This window comes from Antrostomus carolinensis, unplaced genomic scaffold (assembly GCF_000700745.2).
Source record: "Antrostomus carolinensis isolate BGI_N321 unplaced genomic scaffold, ASM70074v2 scaffold5531, whole genome shotgun sequence".
In the NCBI taxonomy this organism is placed as follows: domain Eukaryota; kingdom Metazoa; phylum Chordata; class Aves; order Caprimulgiformes; family Caprimulgidae; genus Antrostomus; species Antrostomus carolinensis.
In genome coordinates this window covers 1-24,610 of record NW_010294676.1, presented here as the reverse complement: position 1 = coordinate 24,610, position 24,610 = coordinate 1, and the positions used below count along the sequence as shown (strand labels likewise).

The 24,610-nt window shown below is 35.8% G+C and overlaps 1 protein-coding gene across 1 annotated transcript; it reads right to left on the bottom strand.

The window, feature by feature from the left end:
- Window positions 1-3,184: 3,184 nt before the first annotated feature.
- Window positions 3,185-23,740, bottom strand: HAT1 (histone acetyltransferase 1). Its single transcript, XM_010177702.2, has 10 exons — window positions 23,671-23,740; window positions 20,862-20,937; window positions 19,057-19,177; window positions 12,875-13,054; window positions 12,520-12,641; window positions 11,915-12,019; window positions 11,466-11,572; window positions 8,860-9,011; window positions 7,439-7,555; window positions 3,185-3,582 (listed from the first exon to the last, which is right to left on the bottom strand). The coding sequence occupies exons 1-10, from the start codon at window positions 23,729-23,731 to the stop codon at window positions 3,415-3,417; spliced, it is 1,209 nt and encodes a 402-aa protein (XP_010176004.1). The 5' UTR covers window positions 23,732-23,740; the 3' UTR covers window positions 3,185-3,414.
- Window positions 23,741-24,610: the final 870 nt, after the last annotated feature.

The following is a 24,610-nucleotide window of genomic DNA, read 5'->3' as shown; positions in this document are numbered from 1 at the left end:
AAATTCACCACTTTAGATACTCCACTGAATTTCCTTAAAGTAGATTCACTGTTGCTACGACTGGATTTTTAAGTGATGGAAGGGCAAACCAGCAGCCTGATGCCAGCAGTGTCTACAATGAAAAACTAAATATACCTACAGATCTTATGTATATTCTGAAAAAAATATTCAAATACACAAAACCCTTTTAAATGCTGTATCAGTACATTGTGCAAAGTTTCACTTGATGCTTGAGTGAAGTGACAGAAGAATTTGGATTTAATTAAAATGCAAAAAAGTTATAGGGTAAATTAAATCACATAATCCTATTATTAGTGTTTGCTCTAAGTTCCTGTTAGTATGCAATAACTCAAAAGAGAAACAATAGCAGCTTTAGATAAGAAACCTGGGATAACAGACCATATGTTTGAACAAAAATGATTTTTATCCAGTATTACTTCAGTGTCATATTCTGCCTAGAATAGAAGAGGGCTCTAATAGTATTCACCTGCAGCTATCCAATTCCTATACTCCTAACATCTACAGATGAAGTTGCTACTAAGCATCAGTGTTGACAGTTTACAAATCCACAAAATGGGGTTTCCCCAGTAACTAATTGCAATTCTACAGACAGCTGTTATTAGTTCACAGGTCCTCTCTCAGCATACAAAAGTCAGACAGTACTAGTGGTAGCTATACTGTTTTCTATACTACACTAATAAGTGTTTAAATACAGTAGGATGTCCCTGTTCTTAATTACATTAAAACAGGAATATAAACAGGAGTGATACAAAACCTATTAATCTCTTATAAAGAGCATTAATTTTTTTTTTTTTATTTTATAACTATGACTTGAACAGCTGTAGTTGCTGCTGTGTGTACTTCAGAGACAAGAATCCTGCAGCTCACTTGTAGGTGAAATTTGTTAGCATTTTGAAAACCATGGAACAGAACATCCGGATGGGCAAGTCAGAAAGCTAAGAGTTTGTCTAGTAGCATCCACTGAAACCCGAGTGTTTTAGTGAGCTTTACCATTAATGCTTAGTCTCTAACAGGTTAATTGGAACAGCCTCACTCCCAAAGCCTACTGAACTAAACAGGCAAATGCTCCCCAAGCAGCAGCATCAGCAGAACTCTCACTGTTCTCTAGCTGTTACAGATTATTGCTTCCTTTGCTCTGCCATGGGAAAGGATAGTCCAGACACTTAGACCACTTCAGGCAAAGTCAGCAGGGCTAGTTTAATTTGCTGATGAAGGTTGTTTCAGATAATTGGCTTAATTAACTGTAATGGATTAGGGAGTACTCACATGGTCTTTCCTGGCAGCAGAGCTGCAGAATCTGTAATCTGCCACAGGATTCAGTTTCTGGATCTCTAAGAGGCTGTTTAGCCATAGCTTTGGTGCCAAGCATTAGTAACAAGATAGTTCCTGTAAACCAGGTTGTAAGTTTTGCTGTCCACATGCACATCCCACCAGCCAAGCGTTCCCAGCCCACACTGGAATGAGAAACCATGCTGAGCCTGACTGCACCTTCATCACTAAGGGAACTTGGAGGCACTAGCTCACCTCTTTTAACAGTGTCAACAGAAAGACTATGAAAAGATTAGTCTGCCCTAATCACTGTGTGAGAGAAATATCACTATTGGTCTAAGGAAAGCAATTTTGTCCTTTTGGCTCTTTCACACCCATTCTGTGCCATCAATTGAATATAGCAACCTTCACTACCTCTAGCATCAAGCCTAAATTTCATGACATCTCAGCCCTTCTGGAACATCCATACAACCTGGGGGTGACAGCAAACATCCTTTCCCTTTCCACATCAGGTACTAGAAGGATGAAAGGAACAGATATGCCAGACTCTTCTGCCTTTTTATGTGTCCCCTCTGCACCCTCCAAGAAAAATAACTTATGAAGAGGGAAACAATGTTCAGCTCTGAGCGTGCAAACAGCCCATTATGCAGTGTTTTTTCTTGCCAGTCCTGCAGTTTCTTAAAAAGCTTAAGCTTCTTTGTGAGTGGCTTCAGCCTTAGTAATCCAGGAGCTCAGGCAGTGTTAGCATAGAATTCCCCAGAAGCGCGAGAAGTATACTGGACCTCTATGCAGAAACCAAATTTAAGCACAGTTCTTCAGCTTTCCCTCTTCTGGCTTATCACCAACACCTGAACATGTTCAATAAGAAACCAAAATCAACCAAACAAAAAAAACCCACTCCAACCCTCCAGATCCCACAATTTACCTTCAGGCTTACTACTACAATCAGGAGAGCTCTTTTAAAAATTGTTATTAATTAGTATAATAGATTTGGACACTATAGTAGATGAATGACATATACAGGTAAGATATCCTAGCCAGGAGAATTAAATTTTCTAAAGAGAATTTAATAGAAAATGTAAGAAAAAATCCATAGGAGGCTTTGAATATTTGGAAAAACATTACACATTTTCTCCACATCATATAAGATGGTAGTAGAGAACTGTCAATCTACAAACTCCAGTTCTGAAAGCTGGACCTGAATACCATCAGGACCATGAAACATAGTAAGTTTCAATGATCCTTATTCAGATTAAGTCCTCTTGATTACAGGACAAAACAAATCAGTTCTAAAGACTGAACTGCAAGAAAATATAGCATAATGTACTCCTCTGAGGGAGGAGAAACAGGATATTTAAGAACTAAACTCAAGCCTGAGAAGTAATGGATAGCAGAATAGAGTAAAAGAAACTATATAAAACTACTCGCTCTCTAAATATTTGTGTTTCCTGCACTAGTAGAAGTGCTTTTTGAGTCTTACATAGTCTTGTCTGTCCCCAAATCCTGAAATCATGAACCTGAAAACTTGGGGGTTTGGAAAAGAATATGCTTAAGACCTTTTAGAGGCTTAAGTAGAATGAGTCTGATAAAAGTGGGTCCTGTTCCCATAAGCTAAGAAAGGGTGAAGAGCCTGTACTCAGGAAGGATGCCAGCCAGACCACAGAACCAGTCTTGTAACCTGCTCATATGACATTAAACCAAAGAGTGCACAGACTCTACACAGTACAATAGGATCCAAGTATAACAGCCTAAGGAGGATCAAATTAGGAGAAATTTGAGAGATGTAACATTTATATTGCCTAGATGTAAGTATTAACTTGCTATTCATGTAACTATTGAGTCTTGAGGCAAAACAGAAGAGTAAAAGAAAATTAATACAATTGAAGGGATACCATATCTGAGAATCTACATTGTTTATTTCAGCAATAAGTGCCCCCAAACCTAAGGTATAACATTTAAAAAATCTACAACACAAAAATAGAAAATATTCAAAATGCACAGAAACACAAGTCACCTTTAATGTGATTAAAACGTCACATGAGTTTTTTTTGCAGTTAAGTGGCAATTAGGGATGTGCTTTACAACACCATAGAAATTTGCAAGTTTCCTGTACAGGCAGGATCCTCATGCTTGTGCAAGTCGTTCTAGGACTCTTCGGTAATCTGAAACAAGTTGTTGGAAGCTCTCTTCTAACTGTTCATGTTGCATGTTTAGGTCTATTTGGTTCAACTGATTCGTCAGCTCCTCTGGTCTTAGACATCTTCTCATCTTGGCAAGTTCTCTCTGCTTTTTCTAAGCAATCAAACAAATAGTAGTTTGAACACAACCAATAATCACCAAGAATATGGCATTTCATTAAATTTATTCAATTTCAGTATGTAGTTCTTTAAGAGGTCCCTAATTCTAAGAAAAACAGTAACAGGGTTTGATTAGGACATCTTTTCTGTTAAAGTCTCATAGTTTCTATATTATCAATGAACTAGTGAAGCAAAAAACTGTTTCAAAGTTTTTGCTTATCCAAACACATTAGGTTTAATGGTACTCCTACTACTGAAGAGGTATGGCATGAAAAATTAGACTGTAGAAAATTAACCAGGATATTTAGTTTTATGCTGACATTAATCACACTAGTGTCCCATTATGTGGCTGTTCATCCAACTAATTTCCCCATAACTATCAAAATTAATAACTTAAAATTAATTTTAAGCCTCCTGTACACAGAAAATATTTCAAATTGTTACAAATTATTCAAAAGTTACCAGGGATTAGCAAGAGCATCATTGAAATGGAATAAGATTATTTACAAGCGTAAACATATTTCTACAGCAAGAAGATGAGGAGTTCCCTTTGCTGTGTCACATATGTCATATTTTTACTTCTTTCTTAAATACTAAAGTACTTTGAAGTGTTTTCCTTTCCTCAGATACACTACTATACAGCTGATATCTATTTCCAAACTGCTCAGTTCTTTAGTTACTTTCCATTCTTCAGTCTTCCCTCATTTTGTAAAAGCAGAATGTCATTCAACATTTCATTAAAAAAATACATGCATTATGTATGCCTAGCATATTATCAATAAATCTTTGCAATGCCTACAGAATCATAGAGTTTGTTAAAACACCAAGATTTTCCCAAACTATTCTACTTCTGCCATCAAGTCTCAAAAATCAAAGCCCTTCTGTACTCTATTTAATTTTACACTTATCTCTCAAAGGAAAATTTGTTTTCTTTATACAGTTGATGCTGAGGGTCAGGAGGAAGGAGTGGAGACCACAGCAAACTAAATGAGTTAAGATCAGAAAAACTTTACAGTCTCCCACAGATAGGTAAAGTTCAGTTCAGAAAAGGAGGTTCTGTATTGGAGTCCTGATGAGGCCTCCAGGCACATTTCTGGCCAATAACCAAGAAGCATTTCCTTGTAGAAAGGATGTCAAAGGCAGCATACCTGTTCAAAGTTTAGATTCATGTTAGCTCTATCTAGTCAAAATGAGTAAGATACTCAAAGCATACGAGTTGCTCAAATGAAAAGAGGGACGAGTACCTTCTGAGCAAGCTTCTGTCAGCAGAAAAACTAAAACCTCCTTACTCTAGAATTAATTTAAAGTCTGCTTAATTATCAGGAATATCTGTTAAGATTATAAACATTAGCTCTGAAAAAAGGTGTCAGCTTTTAAACGCCCATTATGTCCGATACTGCAGCATTAGGCCATCTCTTAAGTTCCAGATTCCAGGTAGAAAAGCAAACACTCTCCGCATTTCAGATATCCGTTTCCTTCCCATGTCCAGGCACACAAGATTCTGAAACTTGCAGTCACTGGCCTTTTACCTGGCCAGTTTCAAGAGGATCCTTTTTCGGCAAGTTATTGGGTTGGGCAGAAAAGCATATTCTGTTCAAGTAGCAAACCCAAACAAAGTATTATGATTAAGAACAGCAGCACAGCAGTGGTATTTACTTCCAAAAAGAATGACATGAAGAACAAAGAAATGATCAAGGAGACATGTCTAACAGCACAGTCCACTAATGAGCATAAAAAGCAGAGTTCTTCAGAAGTGGAGAAGCCACGGTGAAACTGCAATTTCACAAGCTGCTCACACTTTGAACTACCCTTAAGTTATGCCCTGTTCAGTAAGATATCAAATTCTTTTATTTCCTGTATTAGTAGCACTTATACAGAGAGCAACACAGTTGGCTGTATCAGTCTTTCCAATCTAGTGGCAGGATGTACATAAAAAAAATTAGTATTTTTAGCAACAGCCTCTTTGCTGATGTAAAGACTTCAAGGGGAAATAGATGCATTACAGGTTTTTCATCTGGGCTTTCTGCATACAGTTTTATTTCTGCTATTGTCAGCCAGGAAATAGCTGTAAGATGCAAGAGCATTTTTACTAAATTAAGGTTGTGGCAATTTAGAATTATTCTACACTGTTCAAATAAAGCTATCAAATGCTTTATTCAAAAAATGATACCAGCATTAGAGTATGCAGTAATATTCCCAATTCTTTATTAAAATTCGGTTCTTCTCCCCTCCAAATTACTATATATAAAGTTAATTTAATTGTAGTTCTGAAAAGTTTTTGGAAACAACATAATGACTAAAATTTATTGGAAATATTGTTTAAAGTAAGTGCATGAGTAAATTGTTTACTAGGTAGAACTACCATAAACAAGATGGCTATATTTCAGAACATGAAACTTAAAATCAGGGAAAGGGTGTTGGCTGCTTTAAGGATTCTTTTGAATCCTCAGTGAAATAACTGAAAAATTAAAAATGCAATATTCTAAAGTAGCAATATTGCATATCTAGCAATACAAAATCAATTTATTATTAATGCAATTATTGCATGCAAAGATTGAAGTGGAAACAACTGCTAGAATCACTAGAATTGAAGTTGCTTATGGAATTTTGGATTTTTCCCATAGGACTTCAGTACCGAGTGAATGAATTGAAACCACGTAACAGGCCTGTTAGCTGAAAAATCATGGCCTTATTTGTAGCGGACACTGAGTGAAATTCAGCAAATGAGATAAAACACTAATTAAAAAGAAGATCAAGTGTTTTAATTAAGGTCCTGCCACTCAGCATGACATAGTGTGCAGGTGAGGTGCTCAGAGATCTGGTTTAGCAGTGGACAGGTACGGTTGGACTTGATGATCTCAAAGGTCTTTTCCAACCAAACCATTCTATGGTTCTATGGTTATCTCCAGATCAGGCAACTACTTAATACAATGCTGGGTTTTCATTTCTGCTAACAGTCCTGCTAAGTCCAACATGAGTACAATCAAAGTTTTGCTATTTTGGTATAACAGCCTAAGTGCTGCTTTAGGAAGGCTTGCAAGCTAACCAAGGTACTACTCATACTTTGTGAAACTTTTCCAACAGGGTTTTGGTTTGCTTAGCGAGTACTTAATTGAAGAGAGTAGCTAACATGCTAGTTATAGCAATAAACCTAGATTTATTATTGGTCTTTTGACTCTTCATTCAGACTGATGCTATTAGCAACTAGGATTATTATTATTTTTTAAAAATCTGTACCTCAAAGTGTCAGTTTATGCAATACAGACCAACTGTACTGAAGATCCTGAGAAGCATACTTAATACAGTTATTTTCTTAGTTCCTGTTAGGTTTAGTACTTGCTTTAAATTTACTGCTGAAGCTATTTTATATTCCATCTGTATTCTACATTGACATAGCTTGATTACTTCTGGCGAGCCATTAAGACATAGCTAACAAGGACAACTGGAATCTAAACTATAACTAGCCTGCAGCATAAACTTATTACAGTATTTACCTCTCTTCACATTTTTGGCTTGTCTATTAAAGATATTTTTTAACCTTTTCAAGAAACTGACACGTTTCCCCCTTAAGCCTACCTGGGCACAATGCCACTTGTAGCTAGGTAACATAAGCTCAGTAGTAACTTCCTCCCGGAACTGAGCAGGAAACAGTCAGGAGCCAAACACAGGATCTTCAGCACTGCTATGTATGAACATTCACTGCATCTGTACACGTGTCAGTTGAACACTGCATAACTAATAGTAGTTGATTGGCAACATAATTGGCATCAACTACATTTATGGAAATGAAAGTAAAATCAAGTATAATTAGCCTTGAATTAAGTATTAAATGATACTTAAGTCATATACACCTTATAGGGGCCAATCAGTCTTCTTTTAACGTCCAACCGATAGCTTCTGGACTGCTCTGCATCACCCATATCTGTTGCACGCAATCGTAGAATTTCATAAACTCGTCTTGTGTGTTGCTAGTGAACAGAAAAGAGAATAAAACCCATGTCTGAATAAGGAGGTCTCTCAATAGAACTCAAAGTGGAGAAATATTGAAATATTAGAGTAGTTCCTCAGCTTATCCGAAGTCAGGCAGAGACATGGACAAAGCCTGTCAAACCTATACTCCTATCCCGTGGGTTAAATGAATAACATTCTTGTTTTTCCTTCAAAACCATTTTCTTTCATGCAACCGGTGTCTGATCTCTGAAAATGTTTTACCTGTAGTAGAGGTACTTCAAGGGCCTGCTGTAAATGAGCAGCAGAAAGTCCAGAAGCCAGAGTCCAAAAATACTTGAAAGAACGTAAGGACTGGAACTATAGTGACATTAAGCAAAATTTTACTGAACAGTATTTACTTTGCCAATTTTAATAATCTCCATATACCTACTGCCCTTCACAAGGCCCCCTGCAAGGTCTAAATATGAGAATGAAACAAAAATATTTAAAGTTTTCTGGTTACTAGGGGAAAAAAAATGAAGGAATTAGTAAATGGAAAAACTGAAGTGCTTTTAGAACCAGGATCAGCTAGTATCACATCTAGGAAGAAAAAAAAAATCGTGTTGCTATTATATTACTATTAACTGCTGCACCTGTATGAAAACAGAATTTAAGACCAAGTATTCTTTTACTGAGCAACAAAACAAAAATAAGATGGTTTGTTTGCTACACTAGCACACATTTAGATACTGTTAAAAAACCTAAAGCCAATATATTTATCGTTTCATGTTAAGATATCAGACAGACGGCTGCAGATGTAGTTTCCTTATACAAGCCATACCACTTTCATGCACACATTTGAATATGGCTTCAAACCCCCCACCCCTCAAGCCTCAAAGTTTTCATTAAACCACATTCAAATACACTTTTAATTAAGCAACTCCGCCTTTTCAGTACCATACTCACTAATGAGTTTAATCATTCACCAAGGAGATTGCCAGCAAATGTAATTGTTCAATTTAACTGTTTAGTTCTCCAAGTGTTTAGAGCTGCCTCAGTAGCAGTTGTTTGCTACTTTAGCGTTCTGCATTCCCAAAACAACACTTGCTATTTGTATAAATATACTTGAAAGAAATGGAAACCACGTCAAATTCTATTATATCAACATAATTAGTCAGTAAAAAAGCACTTTTCTAAAACCATAAGCTAGGTTATGTTTCTTCCAGATATATCCTAAAAATCTGTTCAAATAAGCCAGAGTGTGGCTCTACCTCTGTGTTTAAATTGTTATTCTACTAGTTTGATAAGAATATGTCCAACTACAATTGTTCTGATTTAATACCTTATTTATTTTCAGTTTTTGTTGAGCTTCCATCACCATTTCTTGACTGAAACCTTGCATTAACTTTCCTGGGGAAAAGCAAAGCAAATCTTGACAAAGCTTTACAAGAACAAAGTCTCTCAGCTTCACATAGTTTTCAGATGGATCTTCAGCTAGAAAGAAAAAACAGCACATCATTAATATCAGCATTATTTGTTTCCTCAGTTCTGGTATGTAATTATGAAGAACTATGGAAAAGAAAAGCAGATACAGTATTCATCAGTATACCAACAACTGTGCTTAATCGTAAGTACTGCTATCAAAGTTTTAGATGTTTGACAGTAGACATTAAAGAGCTTGCAGAAAGAAAAACTTCTAATGTTTTGTGTACTCAGCACTATACAGTATTATACATGCATTTCTAAGAGACTGACAATATACAAGTTTAATCCAATTTAACTCCTTGGGAAAAGAAAATTGCTCTATGTATAAACTTTTTCTCATATGCTCCATCTGTTCTACATTTGACAGAGTGCTAGAACTTTTAGAACACAAACTAAGTGGAAAAAGACTGTCGAAACTACCCTACTGCATACAACTAAACTAGCCAAAGATGTGTATTGACCATGAGTTACAGTCTGTTAGCAAGAAAGATAGAGAAAGGTACAAGGACCCAAAGGACAAGCTTATCCAAAATTGAATGGCTGGAAGGACCTAAGCAGAAGCTGATCACAATCTCAAGTTACTTCTATTTTGCTTAAAATGGCAGCATAACTATCAACATTGTGAATATATTTTTTCTTTATTACTTAATTGTTTAGATAGGCTTACTACAAATAACTAGCAGGGTTATGTTCCCTCCCAACACTAATTTTTCTGTGGACTAGCAATGTGGAAATTAATGCTAAACAGCTTATATCCCAGCTATGTTTTTCTTTACTTTTGAGGACCACTGTAAATAGCTGAAATTTGCAGTTTAAGGATGATCAAAAGCTAGTAAGTTACTAGGAAGAAGGACTGGGATAGAAGTTTTTGCTCTGAATATGCAGCACTGCACAACTGGCAATGTACTTTTTGGGCTGGAGAATGCTTATGATTGTATCAGTTAAAATGGTTTGTGCCTGAGTGGCCTAATCTTATGTGGCAAGTCTTACAGCACTTCTGCAAAAGAGATCTGAGAAGCTGTACTAAAGTCAGCTGATTCAATTTCTTTTCGCTCAGATTACTTAAAAGAAAGATGAGGCAGTTTCTGGACAGTAAGCACTGTCAGCATACATTTTGCTTGTGTCAGGATGACAAGTTATAAACAAAACAAAATATTTGTTGTAAATGTGAAACTACATTTTTTATTATTTTTTTTTAAAAGCATTAGCTCTTTCAATGAGGTTAAGTAGATCTTAATTTCATCTTTTCAGCAAGGTTAAAGGCTTTACTTCACAACTTTAGAGGCTACATAACTAGATATCCTGGCCATACCAAAATTGTTCAGCCTGATTTTCCCCTCAAAAAGGACAATAAATAATTGTGTAAAAGCCTTAATTTCCATAACTTGAGAGTCAGGTAGAACATCACAAACTTTCTCCTGCTTTATTCCATAAATAAATTAAAACCTATTTTAGTGCACATTTACTGTTTGCTACAGCTCTGGGTTTAAGACACTGAGCCATGAACGTGTCATATGATTTATGCAGTACCATGTTAAGACTTTGGTTATCCTCAGCTATAAAAACTATGTAAAACATTTTACTATTAAAAGGAAAGAAAAAAGTAAACACAATATGCACATGATTTCCTGTTGCATAAACACAGTTATACTTACTTAAGTTCCTATGAACTGGATTCAAATTATGAGGTGGATTACATTATGTTAGTATTACCCTGAAGCAATGCATTATGAAAGCAAGTGTTCTACTGTATTTTAATTAGAATGGCAGAGTTATTTCTAACCACGATGAGGTCTGAGATAGCACCTAGAACTGAAGGGTCAAGGCATGCGTTTGAACTGCATTTCTTCCTATATTGGACTTGAAATCACAGGTCAGATGTCATGTTTGTAGCCATTTTTTACACATACACTCTTTTCCCCCTCTGCCATTTCCTCAATAATATTTTATTTTTAGGTATTTGTACACACACCTTTAATGTGGGTGCCTTCAGCCAGCAATACATACTCCTGGAGCACACATTATCTACAGATTTTTACTGTCTCTAAAATTTTGGCTTGCACACTAATATCATTACGTTATTTTAGTTTGGTCCCCCCCCTCAATTTTAAGTTTTGGCTAATAGGAATAAGTTGAACAAGGAATTTTACAAAGCTTGATCTCTTGGCAAACTCAGCTGTGTATCTCACAATCAAATGGCTAATTAGCTGGTAATCCGTTCATGCTAGGGATTGAATTTTCCTGGTGTGCTGTTCTCTAAGTAAAGGATTTAAGGAGCTACATTATACACAGTTCTTCTGCAAACCAGGGTACTATTAATCCTGAACTGAGCAGAAGCTAAATCTTCAAAAGGCTATTTAATTCTGACAGATGAACATGAAAGTTAGCTTGCAGGCTAACAACTTGTGAATGCTACAAGTTGCTTATTAAACAGGTGAACCGAGTTAAAAATTTACCACAAACCTGTTATATCAAGTACTGTTGGAGAAGACATGTAGTATCTATGAACTGTTTCAAGCAGCTGAGCACCATGGCCTTCTCCTTGGAATGGTGGCAAGATCAGCATCTGGCTACAGACAAAGGTATGTGTTTTCAATTCAAATGCATGCATTTACAAACATTATAATGTAAAGGCTTAAAAACAAAATGGTATTTCATTTTAGATTAAAGTACATGTAGCAAGTTCATGTTAAAATACAATTTTTAACGGAGTCTTAAAATTGCTAAATATTCAGAACTTGTTTGAGATTCCCTCTGCTTCACGAAGGGAACAATGAAATAAATCAGTGCATAGCCAGCTAATAATGGGGATTTTTTTAAACAAATCAACACCATTATAAACAAGTATTGGGAACTTCAGCAGTTCCCTCTTCTGAAATAAAAGGCAAGGCACGAGTTACGCCGCCAATTACCTTACACGTGGCCGGGTTTTGTCTGGGTACACATAGTAATTATAGACTGTCATGTAGCCTACGGTCGCAAAGAGCGTAGCTCCATCCTTATTATACTTCTCAAATCTGCAGATAAAACAGAAAGCCAAGCAGGTCAATTACAGTCGCGCTCCCATGCAGTGTCCATTTTCTTTTCCATTCTCCAACTGAATTTTCAGTGTCAGCAAGCTACTCTGTGAGGGTCCAATGGGTACACCTGCTATGGTCTGAATGTACAATTCACTTAATTGGTGTGCAGCAACTTGGATAAATCAGGCCTCTTTACAGCACTTCAGTGCACTTGCCTATTATAAAGATGAATAGGTGGCAAGTAAAAGAAAACACAGGCAAAGCTCATTTTACTGTTTAAGCCTACATTCAGGGCTCTAACGGACAACAGCATTTAATTCAGCTCTATTCTCAAGCTTTCCCAAAGCATAATGGAGGAAAACTCAAGCCTCATAAACAATGGTTTTTCTTTCCTGGGAAAAATATCATTATACTGCTCCAATAATTGGCCAGCCACAATTAAAATGCAGGCTTTGTGGAGGTAATAAGGTCCACTGTTGCTTTAGAACTGTACTTACACTAGAAAGTAGTTCCATCTTTCATCATCTACATCAATAAAGCTAGCAGTTTCAATAAACCACATCAAGAACGTCTGAAGCCTTTCATGATATTCTCGAAAGCCTGGACATGTCATGTCAGCCTAGGGAAAAAGCCAGGAGAAGTCAGGTGAAACCTATCACAGATGTAAGAAGAAGAAAATATGCAAAACCTAATTAAATTCTCTAGTATAAAAAACCATGTCTATAATTATTAATAAACTGGTAAAGTGATAGCATTTATGGATTATAGTTGAAACACTACTGAAAGTGCATCACTGGAAAACAGAATTTAATTTGGTTGCCCAAAAGCAGAAGTTTAACTTATTTTTCATACCTTGTATATTTGATATGTTATATCTTCACCAGCTTCCTCATTATGGACAGAATAAGTGTGTAGCAGCATTCCAAAGGGCTTGAAGTTGACCTCTTTCTCCAGCAGAGAAACAAAGTCATCTGTGTTTGTGCAAAAACCGGGAGGAATGATTTCTCTAATTTTACTTTCAACATCATCTGCCTGGAGGTTACAAAGAGAGGCAGGATCAGTGGAAGATTAGAAAAAGAAAGCATTGATGTCACTATTGTGCTGTAAGAAACAAATAAGAGAGATGCTACTGCCTAACAGTAATTAAAAAAAAGAAAAAAGAAAAGAAAAATAAAAGGCAAGCATTCCTGTTGTTCAATAGTGACCTTCCAGCAAGTAAAGGAGCTGCACCGACAAGATCCAGAAAGGTCACAACCCGAAGACTGTAAGCATCAAAAAGCTCGTAGTTACAGCATAAGTTCATGAACATTTTTATGTTAGAGATTACTACAGTGCTCCAAGTAAAACCTAAGTGTTGATAGCTATTCTGAACGTGCAGCATATTCAGAAGCTAAGAGTTTCCAGCCAACAATTCTCCAAGACTACGCTACACAGCATTGTGGAACTCGGGTTCCCAAACAAGCAAGCAGCTTACAAGAGTTATTAGGTGGCAGGGAACTAAGTGGAGGAAAAGGGACAAAGACCAAAAATGGTAGCTCCCAAACAGCAAAGTGGCTGCTAGCACTCTCTTGCACTCTTATGTCTCCCTGCTTATGCCTGCCTATCAGCTGCAAAATCCATTACAAACTCAGAAGATAACATTCTGCATTCTAATCGAAGAACATTTTGAAACCAAAGTTTGACATAATATAATAAAAATATAATTTAAGAATATTGTCGGCAACTCTGACCTGCAGTCTAACATACTAGGGAAGGCAAAATATTCTGACACAAAAATTAAACTCGGAGATTAAAATTACTCTTTTCAGATAACCAAAGTGGAAGTCAGAGACCATCAGCTGAGCAGACTTCATAATCCTTTTCAGATCCCAAAAAGACCACTTGATTGAATACATTTACTACTTCTTTTTAACCATGAATATTTGATGAAGTTTCACAATAACGTATTACTGCTTCTCACCAGGCAATAAAACTTAATGAATTGGTCTCAACTTAACAAAACCATACTCCTCAATACAACCCCTAAAAGCCTGACATTACATTCAACAAAATGAGCTTACATTCAATTCAAACTTTCCTCTGGACAATGAATCCAGGTTTTTACTTAATGGAGTTTGCCGTGAGTTCAGCTGTAATGTTTGTATTGTATCTATTTCCACAAGGATTGACACAAGAACACTTTGTGTTAACTTACTAAGCAGCTCTTTCACACCGTTTACATGCATGATGGGTATTAGTTCAAAACCAAGACCCTTACTACTTAGCATTCAAAACAGGGAAATTAAGATGCTTAGAACAAAATACACTACAAAAGGCTAATACAACATGCTACTAATTCCTGTCCTTTCAGCCACAGTCCCTTAAGTAGAAGCAATGCACCTGCAAATGAATAGCACTTTATCATTCAGTTACATTTTTAGTGTAGAGAAAGATTGATGTAGTTCAGCACAAACAAGTTTTATTCTTAATGGTTTGGTACTACCAACATTTATATTTATATCTGTAGAAAGAGCTATTAAGCAGTTAAAATATAGCTCTACAATACTTGGTGTAAGAACCCAGTTAAAATGCATACAATCTTTACATCCATTTTATTCTCAAAACAAAGAGGATCCACTTATTGGAACCTCTGCTATTCTTCTTAAAGCAATATTAGTTAAACATATTTTCTTTAGAGTTACTGATTTAACTGCATTATACAAACCCAGCCGTTTTTTCAGAATCAATGAACTTACATAAAAAGTATTTGTACAGAACACATTTTAGAAATGCCCCTTTTTTTTACTGTGCAATCGCACAAATTGCAATTGTTTACACAGATCTTAAGTCTGCACTGTTGACAAAGCTGTAGGAAACCATAACTAAGAATCTGCAGTGTAGTGACTTTATATATCTGAAAAAGGCATGTAAACATAACCTAGAATTACAACAATACTTCCAAGCATGAGTTCAACAACTAAGACTATGTAGAAGATATCTAAAAAGGGTGAATATGCAGTATGAAGTATTAGATAAATAATGTTTAAGTAATTTAGCTCCCGTCATGTTTGTAAGTTTCTTAATTAGTGGCAAGAAGGAAGACTAACTTTCACCTGTTGAAAGCATGTAAGATAATGCATCCATCATTGGCTGCCACCACAGAAAAATCTTGTTTTCCATAAAATAGAAAGAATTAAATCACAAGAACAGAGGCTTAACAGATAAAGCAGTAGATAATAATTCTTAGTTTTATATGACTACAACATATTTTCATCTACTGCCTGCTAAAATTTCTCTCCCTTTGAAATGGTGCCTGACATAATTTAAGAAAAGAAACTGTATTATTCAGTGTCTTTTTAGGGTTAAAAAGATCTCCCTTTCTTACAGAGGAAATCCCAGAATCCTCAGTTTGAGCAGTGGCATAAGTGATCCAATTTTCAGTTACCAAGTCCTGGAATACTGGAATCTTGACGCATCAACAGCACACAAATAATTTGTTTCATTAATACTTGTACTTTTTAAGGGAAACATCACTGACATAGCAGGCACTTTCCAAACACTTCTCTCTGAGGTGCTTACAATCCAAGAAGTTATCAAAACTTGTTTACTGCCTTTCCCTTGAGTATTTCTTTGATATTGGTGAGAGGTTAATTTCTTTTATCAGAGCAAGGCACTCATATCTTACCAACTGGCATGGATGCACACAATGACACACAAGTTTCTGTACAGAAAAACAATCCAGTTGACTACTGCAGCAGTGTTAAAGCCACTTACAATTAAGTGTACAAAAACCTGAATGAAGCCAGCCAAGAGCAGTTGAGTTTATGGTTCATGGAAGTACTGCTTGTAATACATTACCTTTGTAATCAGAATCACGTGAGGTGATGACAGGGAATTTGGTATATGCTTGTAACCCAACTTGATTTGTAGTAGGGCTACTTAAGTGGGCAGTGTCTCTTTGTACACTGCATTTGACTCTGAATAATTTTTATTTAGAGATTATTCTTGTACTAACAGGCAGTTATGAAATTTGTATACCATGTAGATGCTGCTTCAAAGTGACTAAATTAAAAAAAAACCTTTAGAAACATATTTGAAAGCTGAATTTCTCTAATAATTCCCTTTTTAACAAGGAGTCACATGGAAAAGAGAAGGGTTCATGGGTACAGGTTATTCCTGGGGAGACTCCAATTGGATGCAAGAGGAAAATTTTTCACAATGAGAATAATCAGCCATTGGAATAATCTCCCAAGGGAAGTGGTGGATTCTCCAATATTGGACCCTTTAAGATCCATCTGGACAGGGTGCTGGGCCATCTTGTCTAGACCATGCTTTTTCCATGAGAGGTTGGATCACATGATCCTTGTGGTCCCTTCCAACCTCGTACCCTATGATTCTATGATATGTATTAATTCCAGTGGGGAGCAATGGAAGGATCAGTAGTATTACTTATAAAAAAAAAAGATGCCCAATATTAAAATTACACTTTAAAATTAACTTTTGTATAAAGCAAATGTATGAGACCAGCTGTAAGGCAAGATAAATACATTTATAGCAAAGATTGTTTCAGAGGCTAGTGAAATACTTTCCCCCACTGCATCATAAAATGCAGATGAAAAGGAAGATAGTTGAACAGCTGCAAATCTCAAAGCAGCAAGCAATTCAGAGGACAGTGCTATTAATATTTACATTAGAAGCAGCCTCTCTTCAGATATTTGAAAGAATCAACTCCACCCAAGGGATAAATTCTGTCTATTTGCATTAAATGAAGTGCTGACTTCTGTTAAAAACACGATCGTATTTTGCTGAGCCTTCCCCACTAACATGGTTTAGATCCATCTTTAGGGAGACGATATTAAGACGCACAAATATGACTGGAGTTCTGAGATACAGAATCCTAAGCTGTGAGTAACTTTGCAGAGCATTAAAACAAACTTCTCACTTGTAACCAGTTATATGAAAGGCCGAAACTGCCTTCCTAAACACCATCTATTCACAGCAAAAGGATTACCTGTCGTGTATGGCAGATAGTCCACATCTTAGTATGATTATCCTAAATGAGCTGAGACCAGCAACCAGTTAACTTAAAAATAAATGTTAATATGCATTTAAAGTAACATCTTGCTGTAATGACAGCTTATGTTTTAGTCTCTGCAAATGCATTAGTATCTTAAGGTGGTTAAACTAATGGCAAATATAAATGTACATCAAGATTGATGACCACCATGTCTTTTTTCCTACTTAGGTTTAGATATAGCCATATGAGCAGCCTATTTGGATGTACAGTGTTAATAATACCAAGGAAAGCATAGGGTAAGCTACCACACTCTTCCAATTCAGTCAAAGCCTCTGAATACCCTGGAAAGCACACAGAAGCCTCACTTGAAGAGATCCTCTTTTTTGTCCCCAGGTTAATATATGAAGCAATTGGAGGAATAATTTGGTATAAGAAACAGGGCTTGAAAGAATCAAGGATTCTTAGCAATCAGAGTGTGCTTAGGGCAAGACAAACCTTGTTTACCTTGCTCATACCTAGAGAAAAGTACAGTGGATTTGCCATTTGTACATAAAATAGCGAGTACAAAGGTGCTATGCTGTGGTTTCCTGCTGTGACATGATTTTGAAATTATATTGGTGAAAGATTAGACTGTTTGATTTTTAATATGATTACTACTTTGCAAACAGGCTTTCCTTTTTTCCTTATTTCTAAAACCTTCTGAAGACTGAAGAGCATGACCTTTCACTCCTAAGATATGTTGCTCTAGCCTCAAAAGTATTTCAGACATGTCCAGGCACTTCATCTGTTGAACTAAGTATATTCTAATACAACTTCAGAACAAGGAAGGGCAAATCTTTCAAATTCATTTAACAAAGTAATTCCAATGTTTTTTTTTCCTTTACAATAGGCCTTTTCCTCGAAAACATTTAAAGAAACCCTGATGAATTTGAAATTAGGAACCTAAAATATAGCTTGAAGTCATAAAGATGTTTACGTTTTTTAAAATAAAAAAGCTTTTCTCAGGCAGTGTAATGTGAAGTAAGTGCAAATACACAGCCATTTCACACTACAGAGTACTATGAACATTCATCAATAATCATATCAATAGCTCTTTTGGAAAGAAATTAACTCAATTTTTTCTTCCTTATAACTAAGTAAAACTCAGATGATACTAAGTTTTCTTAATGCATCAAAGAATACTCTGAAAAACTGAATTTTTCTAAGTAACTTTATAGTCACTTATACAAGTATTTAACGGTTAAAAATGTTGTTAAGAAAATATTTTAATGCTATTTCTAAGTTCCATATATCTTTCTTCAGTTGGCTGAAAGACTGATTAGCTTAGCTTTTGTGGGGTTATCTCAAAAATATTCTGAGAGCAGAGAGGCAGGAGAAAAACCAAACAAACAAAACAACTTTTCTACAAGTGTTCTATAAGCTTGGAAAACCTGAGGCAAAGAGAAAAAGAGTAAAAAAATCTCTAAAAAGCACCCCAAAAATCCTAAACCCAAACAAAACATCCTGCAGGTAACTGTATTGTTGTATTCCTTTAGTGAGATGTAAAGTACACGATACCCAACCAGAAGTTTCTAATCTTGTTTCTGCCTTCCTTGTTCTCCACATTTGTCATTTAAAGAGCCACAGTCAAGTATCCTACCTCATGAAGTGTCTACATAAACCTCCTTCTTACAGAATTCTCTTCAATATAAAAAACACCAATGCTAGTCCTCCTCCTGGAGACAGTTAACATGAAAATTATAGACTAAGGTGTTGTGGGTTTTTTGTGGAACTAGTTTTTGTATTAGCACCTCATGTCTGACTGTACTGTTTGACACGATTTTGATGGTACTGCAGTCTAAGAAGGAACAATGGGAAAAATTATAGATGAAGTTCAAAGCTTTTTTTCAGCCTAGCAATAAAGGAAGCTGTTGTTTGTTTGTTTACTTTTAACATAAATCATGTTTGGGTAGGGGATTACTAAGCCTGGAATTCTTGTCCATATCCCAACTAAACATTCTCAATAATATTTTAAGTGCAGGTCTGTTTCTGTCCTTACCTCCACACAGTCAAACTTTTCATTAACTTTAGATGTATATTCGATGCGGAAGCGCGTTGACAGGTTACCAGCAATGTAGTACAAGAGGATCTTCAGTCCCTTGTAGCCGAAAGCAACTTCACTGAGGAACGAGAAAAGAACCATCAGGAACTCTATACACAGCAAAAAAATTCACATCACACAGCTTTTGTGTAATGCACTTTAAAGTTTACATAATCTTTCCATCTTTCCCAGTGAGGTATATGAAGCTTCCTAATAGGAACAGGGAATCAAACTGGACATGCACTATCTAGACAGAGAAAATACCTTACACTATTTTTACTAGTTATTTTGCTCCTCTAGTGGAGAAAAAGAATGTGTACCTCAACTCAGTGTCTGTGCTCTTAATGTGACAGCTCAAGAAAGAATAGCTGACACAGTTAATACGGCATTTATGTTTTTCAGTATTGTAAACTCGTTAATATTTATATTAATTGATCAATAGCATTTATTGAAACTTACCTTGCAGTGTGTTTCAGTGTGTTTTTGTGTGGACAGTTTCTATATAGTTATCCAATCTAACTAGAACTGAGTAAATGCAAAAAAAAAAAAAAGGTATAGAATACAAAAGCCTTTTTCACACTTTGAAAATATGAGTTGCCTGAACATGAACGCTATACTGTCGTGAAGCATAGAGAACTTCTTTTCAGGCAAAAACCTGAACTGTAGAAAATGGTAATATTCACAAAGAAACAGCTTCCTTTTTTGTTATTCTAATGCATAGTGAATTTTTTTTTACTGATTTTTTTTTTATTTTTACTGTTGTTTTTTTTATTATTTTATGGTAGCACACTTATAAATTACCATTTGAAGTATAATTGCCAGAACAAGAATCTGCTTGTTAGTTATACTGACAGATTGGAGAGGTCTCCCATTACTAAAAGTGTAAGTATTGTCAATGATAGCTGCAGTAGATGTGTAATAGTCAATGCTGGCTGCAATAGATGTGTAATAGTGTAACTAATTTTGTTATAATTAATATAGGTAGTTCATCCTACTTAGAATGCTTTCTAAATTAATTGGAAATTATGAAACTTAACTACTTCAAGAAGTCCACAGATACGTACATGTGAATTCTCCTTAGTGTGGTTTTGTTTGTTTTTTAAACTATGGCCAGATTGTTGAATATCACTCTACTGAAAATATTAAATGACACTTTAGCACTAGGGACATAGTGGCTAACTTCCCTACAATATTAATGAAAGTCATCAAACTTGGAAAAAAAAGAAACATTACTTTTCTATAGTTTCTGTATTCCCTGCATGTCTAACTGGTTACAAACATACACATTGGAGAAAATAAACACCCCAATTCAATAGTTACATTCAATGATCTAGAACAGCCAACAACATCAGTTTAAGTTAATACTTGACTTCTATGCTTTAGTCACTAAAAATTCCATGTAATAGTAAAAAATACATTGATATACTGTTGCTAGATATTGGTACACATTACTGTGGAAGCTATTAGCAAGAATTGATAATTCTTGCTTAACCTTAGAAAAGTGCCATGAACAAAATACCCACTTAAACAAGTAATTCTGACTGTAAAATCAGTTATTTCCTTCTCTGCTAATCTACCTTACAAATAGCACATAAACAGACTATGGGCTCAAATTCTGCAAGCTAGGCACCAAGTGCACTGTTTAACTATACAGTCATAAAACTAAAGCACTGCTGCGTCATTTAAAACAGCTTGGCATAGCATGCTTTCTTGTTTTCTAACAATCCAGACCTATTAATTTGACTCTGGATACTTTAACTTACTCGTCTCCAAACACTTGATGGCTATACTCTGGATTAAATGTTGTGTTGTCATCCTCCAAATCCTCAGGAAAGCGAACTGAGAAGAAGAAGAAAAAAGGAAAAAAACAGAAGAGCATGACTAAGTCATTAGCTTCAGTCTGTTTATCCACAGATGCCCTGCTGGAAGTTGTTCACACATTCTTCCATCACTGAATCAGACAACTTTACTTATGAACCCATGTTAGGCTGGCACACAAATGAAATAAAGATATCTTGTATAATTAGATGCATGTTATTTACCTGAGGAGATCAAATCATTAAGCAGAATAAAACTGAGAAATTGGCACGATATGTATACGTGTATATATTTCATGTACATATCTCCTGAGTGCTTTTGCCTTTAACTTCCATCTTGAACACTGAGTACACTGCCTAGCTGGACGTTCCCACAGTAAGCCAGATCAACCATGTAAACAATGGTGCCTTCTCATTCTGCCATTCTTCTCCTACATGCAGGTGAGAACACGTGACTGTAGGGGGTTTTCAGGGCATGATGAACAGAAAGAAACGTGCATTTATGCTCACACCAAAGTTTTGGAGAATTCAGCACAGATACATACAAACAGCTGCACAAATACTATAGTGGTACTTGTACCAAGGTTACAAAAATAATTAGTGATTTCCTCTCTGTCCCCCTGCCCCCCCCCCCAACTCTACTTTTCCTCAAAGCATAGCATTAAACAAGGTCTTTTCTGGTAATATAAAAATATTTGCTATAATAGCATCTAGTCAAACCCAGGACCCTACCAAACAAGCATTTTATTCATGCTTATGGAGTTACAGCAGTTGCTCCACAGCAATTGTGACAGGAGTTCTTCCATCAAAAGATATGATTTATGATTAGTGAATGGAATTAAGATATTAAAGTGGAATTTTCTAGGAAAAATTTTAGAAGACCGAGAAACCTGACTCCCAAACATCCTCTGTGTATTTACAGTTCAAAAAAATTACTTACAATTGGAAGGGATATAACTCTTGACTTAGGCATTAAAGTGATAGCTCAACCACATTAACAAAGCACAAGTAGCTCAAGCTACCCATTTTTAATGTTGAATGAGTTAATATTGCATTAGCATGAGCATGCAATATTGTAGGAGTTAATACTGCTATTAAAGCTTTTTTTAAAGCAAGTGGAATATTGAACTACAGCTTTATTGCTGCTTTACTCCAGTAAAAGCAGAGATTAAGAAAAAAGTTTTCTCTGACAATAGTAGGAGGAATTATTCAAAGAGAAAAAAGTGAATGAAGAGTGTCCTAGGAAAAAGATAAAAGTTTGGCCCTCTCAAAAGCAAAAGAGAACGGTGGCTCTTATCTTCACAGGTTTGATTCAGAAAGCAACAGATTTGAGGCAAAGTAGCAGTGTTAAAAAACAAAACAAGAAACAAAACAAAAACCAGGAGCAATTCTGAACTGTCACCATGGTAGAAATTAGGACTTGAAAAGGATCATGTGTGACTGCTTTTATATGCACATGGGAAATATATGCTTTTTAAAAAAATGGTACTACTTTGTAGCTTCTCATATTTTTCTCTTAATATAATTTGTATGTGGAACATCTACACTCTCTGAGAGAAAAAAGGAAGTTAAAAATATTAGCTGAGATGGGCAACAGGTACCTTAATTAAAAACTCTCTATCAGTCTCCCTGAAACCTTATATATTAGCTTCTCAGATTTCTAGACAAAATCCACTCAGATGTCATTATCTCTCATTCTTTCCTTTGATTTTCAAAAGGTGGAAGAGAAAAAATAAAACATTAGATATAGACCTAAAACCATTATTTGAAATAATATTTAAGAGGAAGAGAAATACTTCACAATTACAGTGGCTTAAAGATTTAAATATTTTGGTTATGACGACGTTTTGGCTCACAAGCCAATAGTAATTGTGCAATAAACTATAGAGAACAGATTGTTAGTAGTAGTTCTGAAAACGGCTTAACAGCTTCACTACTTTTATTTTCTTATTAAGTTAATATATTTGTACTACTCAAGGAAATAAATTGCTGAAAGATTATGGCCAGAAAGGTTAAAAATTAGACAGGTATGCCTTATTCTTCAAGTTATTACTGCCCCATGTAAGTCTGAGGTATTAGCAAGTCCACCAAGAGTTCAGTAATTCTGTCTGTATTCTGCGTGTCCCGGTAAGAAAGTTGGTGATAGAGAGCAATAAATGGTTCTCAGGAGAGTAGCATTTTTTCTATTCAGTTTTTAAACAATTTTCATTAAAAATGTCTCACATAATCCAGATGTTGGAGGGGAAGGGCAGCAAGAACCCCAACAACACTTTTCAGTCTTCTTTCTTGCCCCCTCCCTCCCCTCCCAAAAAAAGAAGAAAGAGAAAGGTATAAAGGTGTTAAAAAAATGTATAATTAGATATTTGCAACCCTAAAGAAATGAGTTCTGTTCCTATGGTCACCATGAAGAAGACAAATACTTAGGACTGTACCACAGCATAAAGATTTGAGAAGAAAAGGGGAACTATAAGAACATAATGAATACTCTGAGAAAATAAGACAAGATATAATTCCAATGCACTCTGGTAAGATGCTGATAAATTGGTGATGACATTATGAGGCACAGACAGAACTGAACTTCTATAGCTGTAGCTTAATCAGAGGTACTAGACTATGTATTTCTATTCTTGTGTTTGCATATTTACATTAATAAGAACATATTAAAACCTGGGTGGATTTAAGTACAAGGAAGTTTCTTAAGAAGGTCCTCAAATATTCCAGTAACAAATGCACAATATTTAAAAAGTAACATTACCTAGTTTCAGCTGAATTGCTTCATTTGTATTACACTTGTATTCAGCCAGCTTTTTCTCCATAGCAGTAAGTCCTGAAGGAAAAGATTTTTTTTAAAAAGGGTTGAGATGTATAATCTATGTATCACTATTATTCAAGGAACATATTTATAAAAAGGTTCTCAAAGCCAGAAAAAAACCACAAACAAAACCACCAAAAATAGTGAACAAGTAGGTAACAAAGACACAATATGCTACAGTGTGTAAAAGGAATATAGAGATTTATCTCAAACACTTTTCTGGAACTAGAAACAAGAACTAGAAAACAGACCACAAGTAACTCTCTTTTTAGTTTCTGGGAATGAAGGGCACTATAATAAAAATATTTAAGTGTTCTAAGGTATTACCAATAAAACATATTTGAAAGCTGTAAGTAAAAATTAAGAGTTCAGTCTAACAGATGTTTCTTCTAAAGAACATGTTAAGTTAACATGCTAAAGAAGATGTTAAGTAAGCATTTCAGGTTTTTGCATTAAATACTTTTCATTAACAGGTGTTCACAAACTACAATGGTATGTACACCACCAGCAATCATCTAGTTACCACGTCTCTTCCAGAGCAGATGTGGAAGGAAATAACAAGCAAATTGCACCTCGCCTGTTTTTCAAAGCATAATTCAGCACAGGAGACATGCTTCACTTATCATGGTCTTTTTCAAGTGCTTTACAAATCCAACCCCCCCACCTTCAATCCAGAAGTCACAGCAGAAAGCCCTTCTTCTAACTTCAGAGAGTAAGCTTTAAGTAAAAACAAGTTTGGGTTTTTTATTCTCTCCTCACCCCTACTAGTGGACACGGAGGTGCACCCTGGCACCCGAGAACGCCGGCCTGCCCAGCGGCAGCACGTCCATGGCAACAGGGGGGGCGGAAAATGAGTCGCGCTCCTCACCCAGACACCCCATTC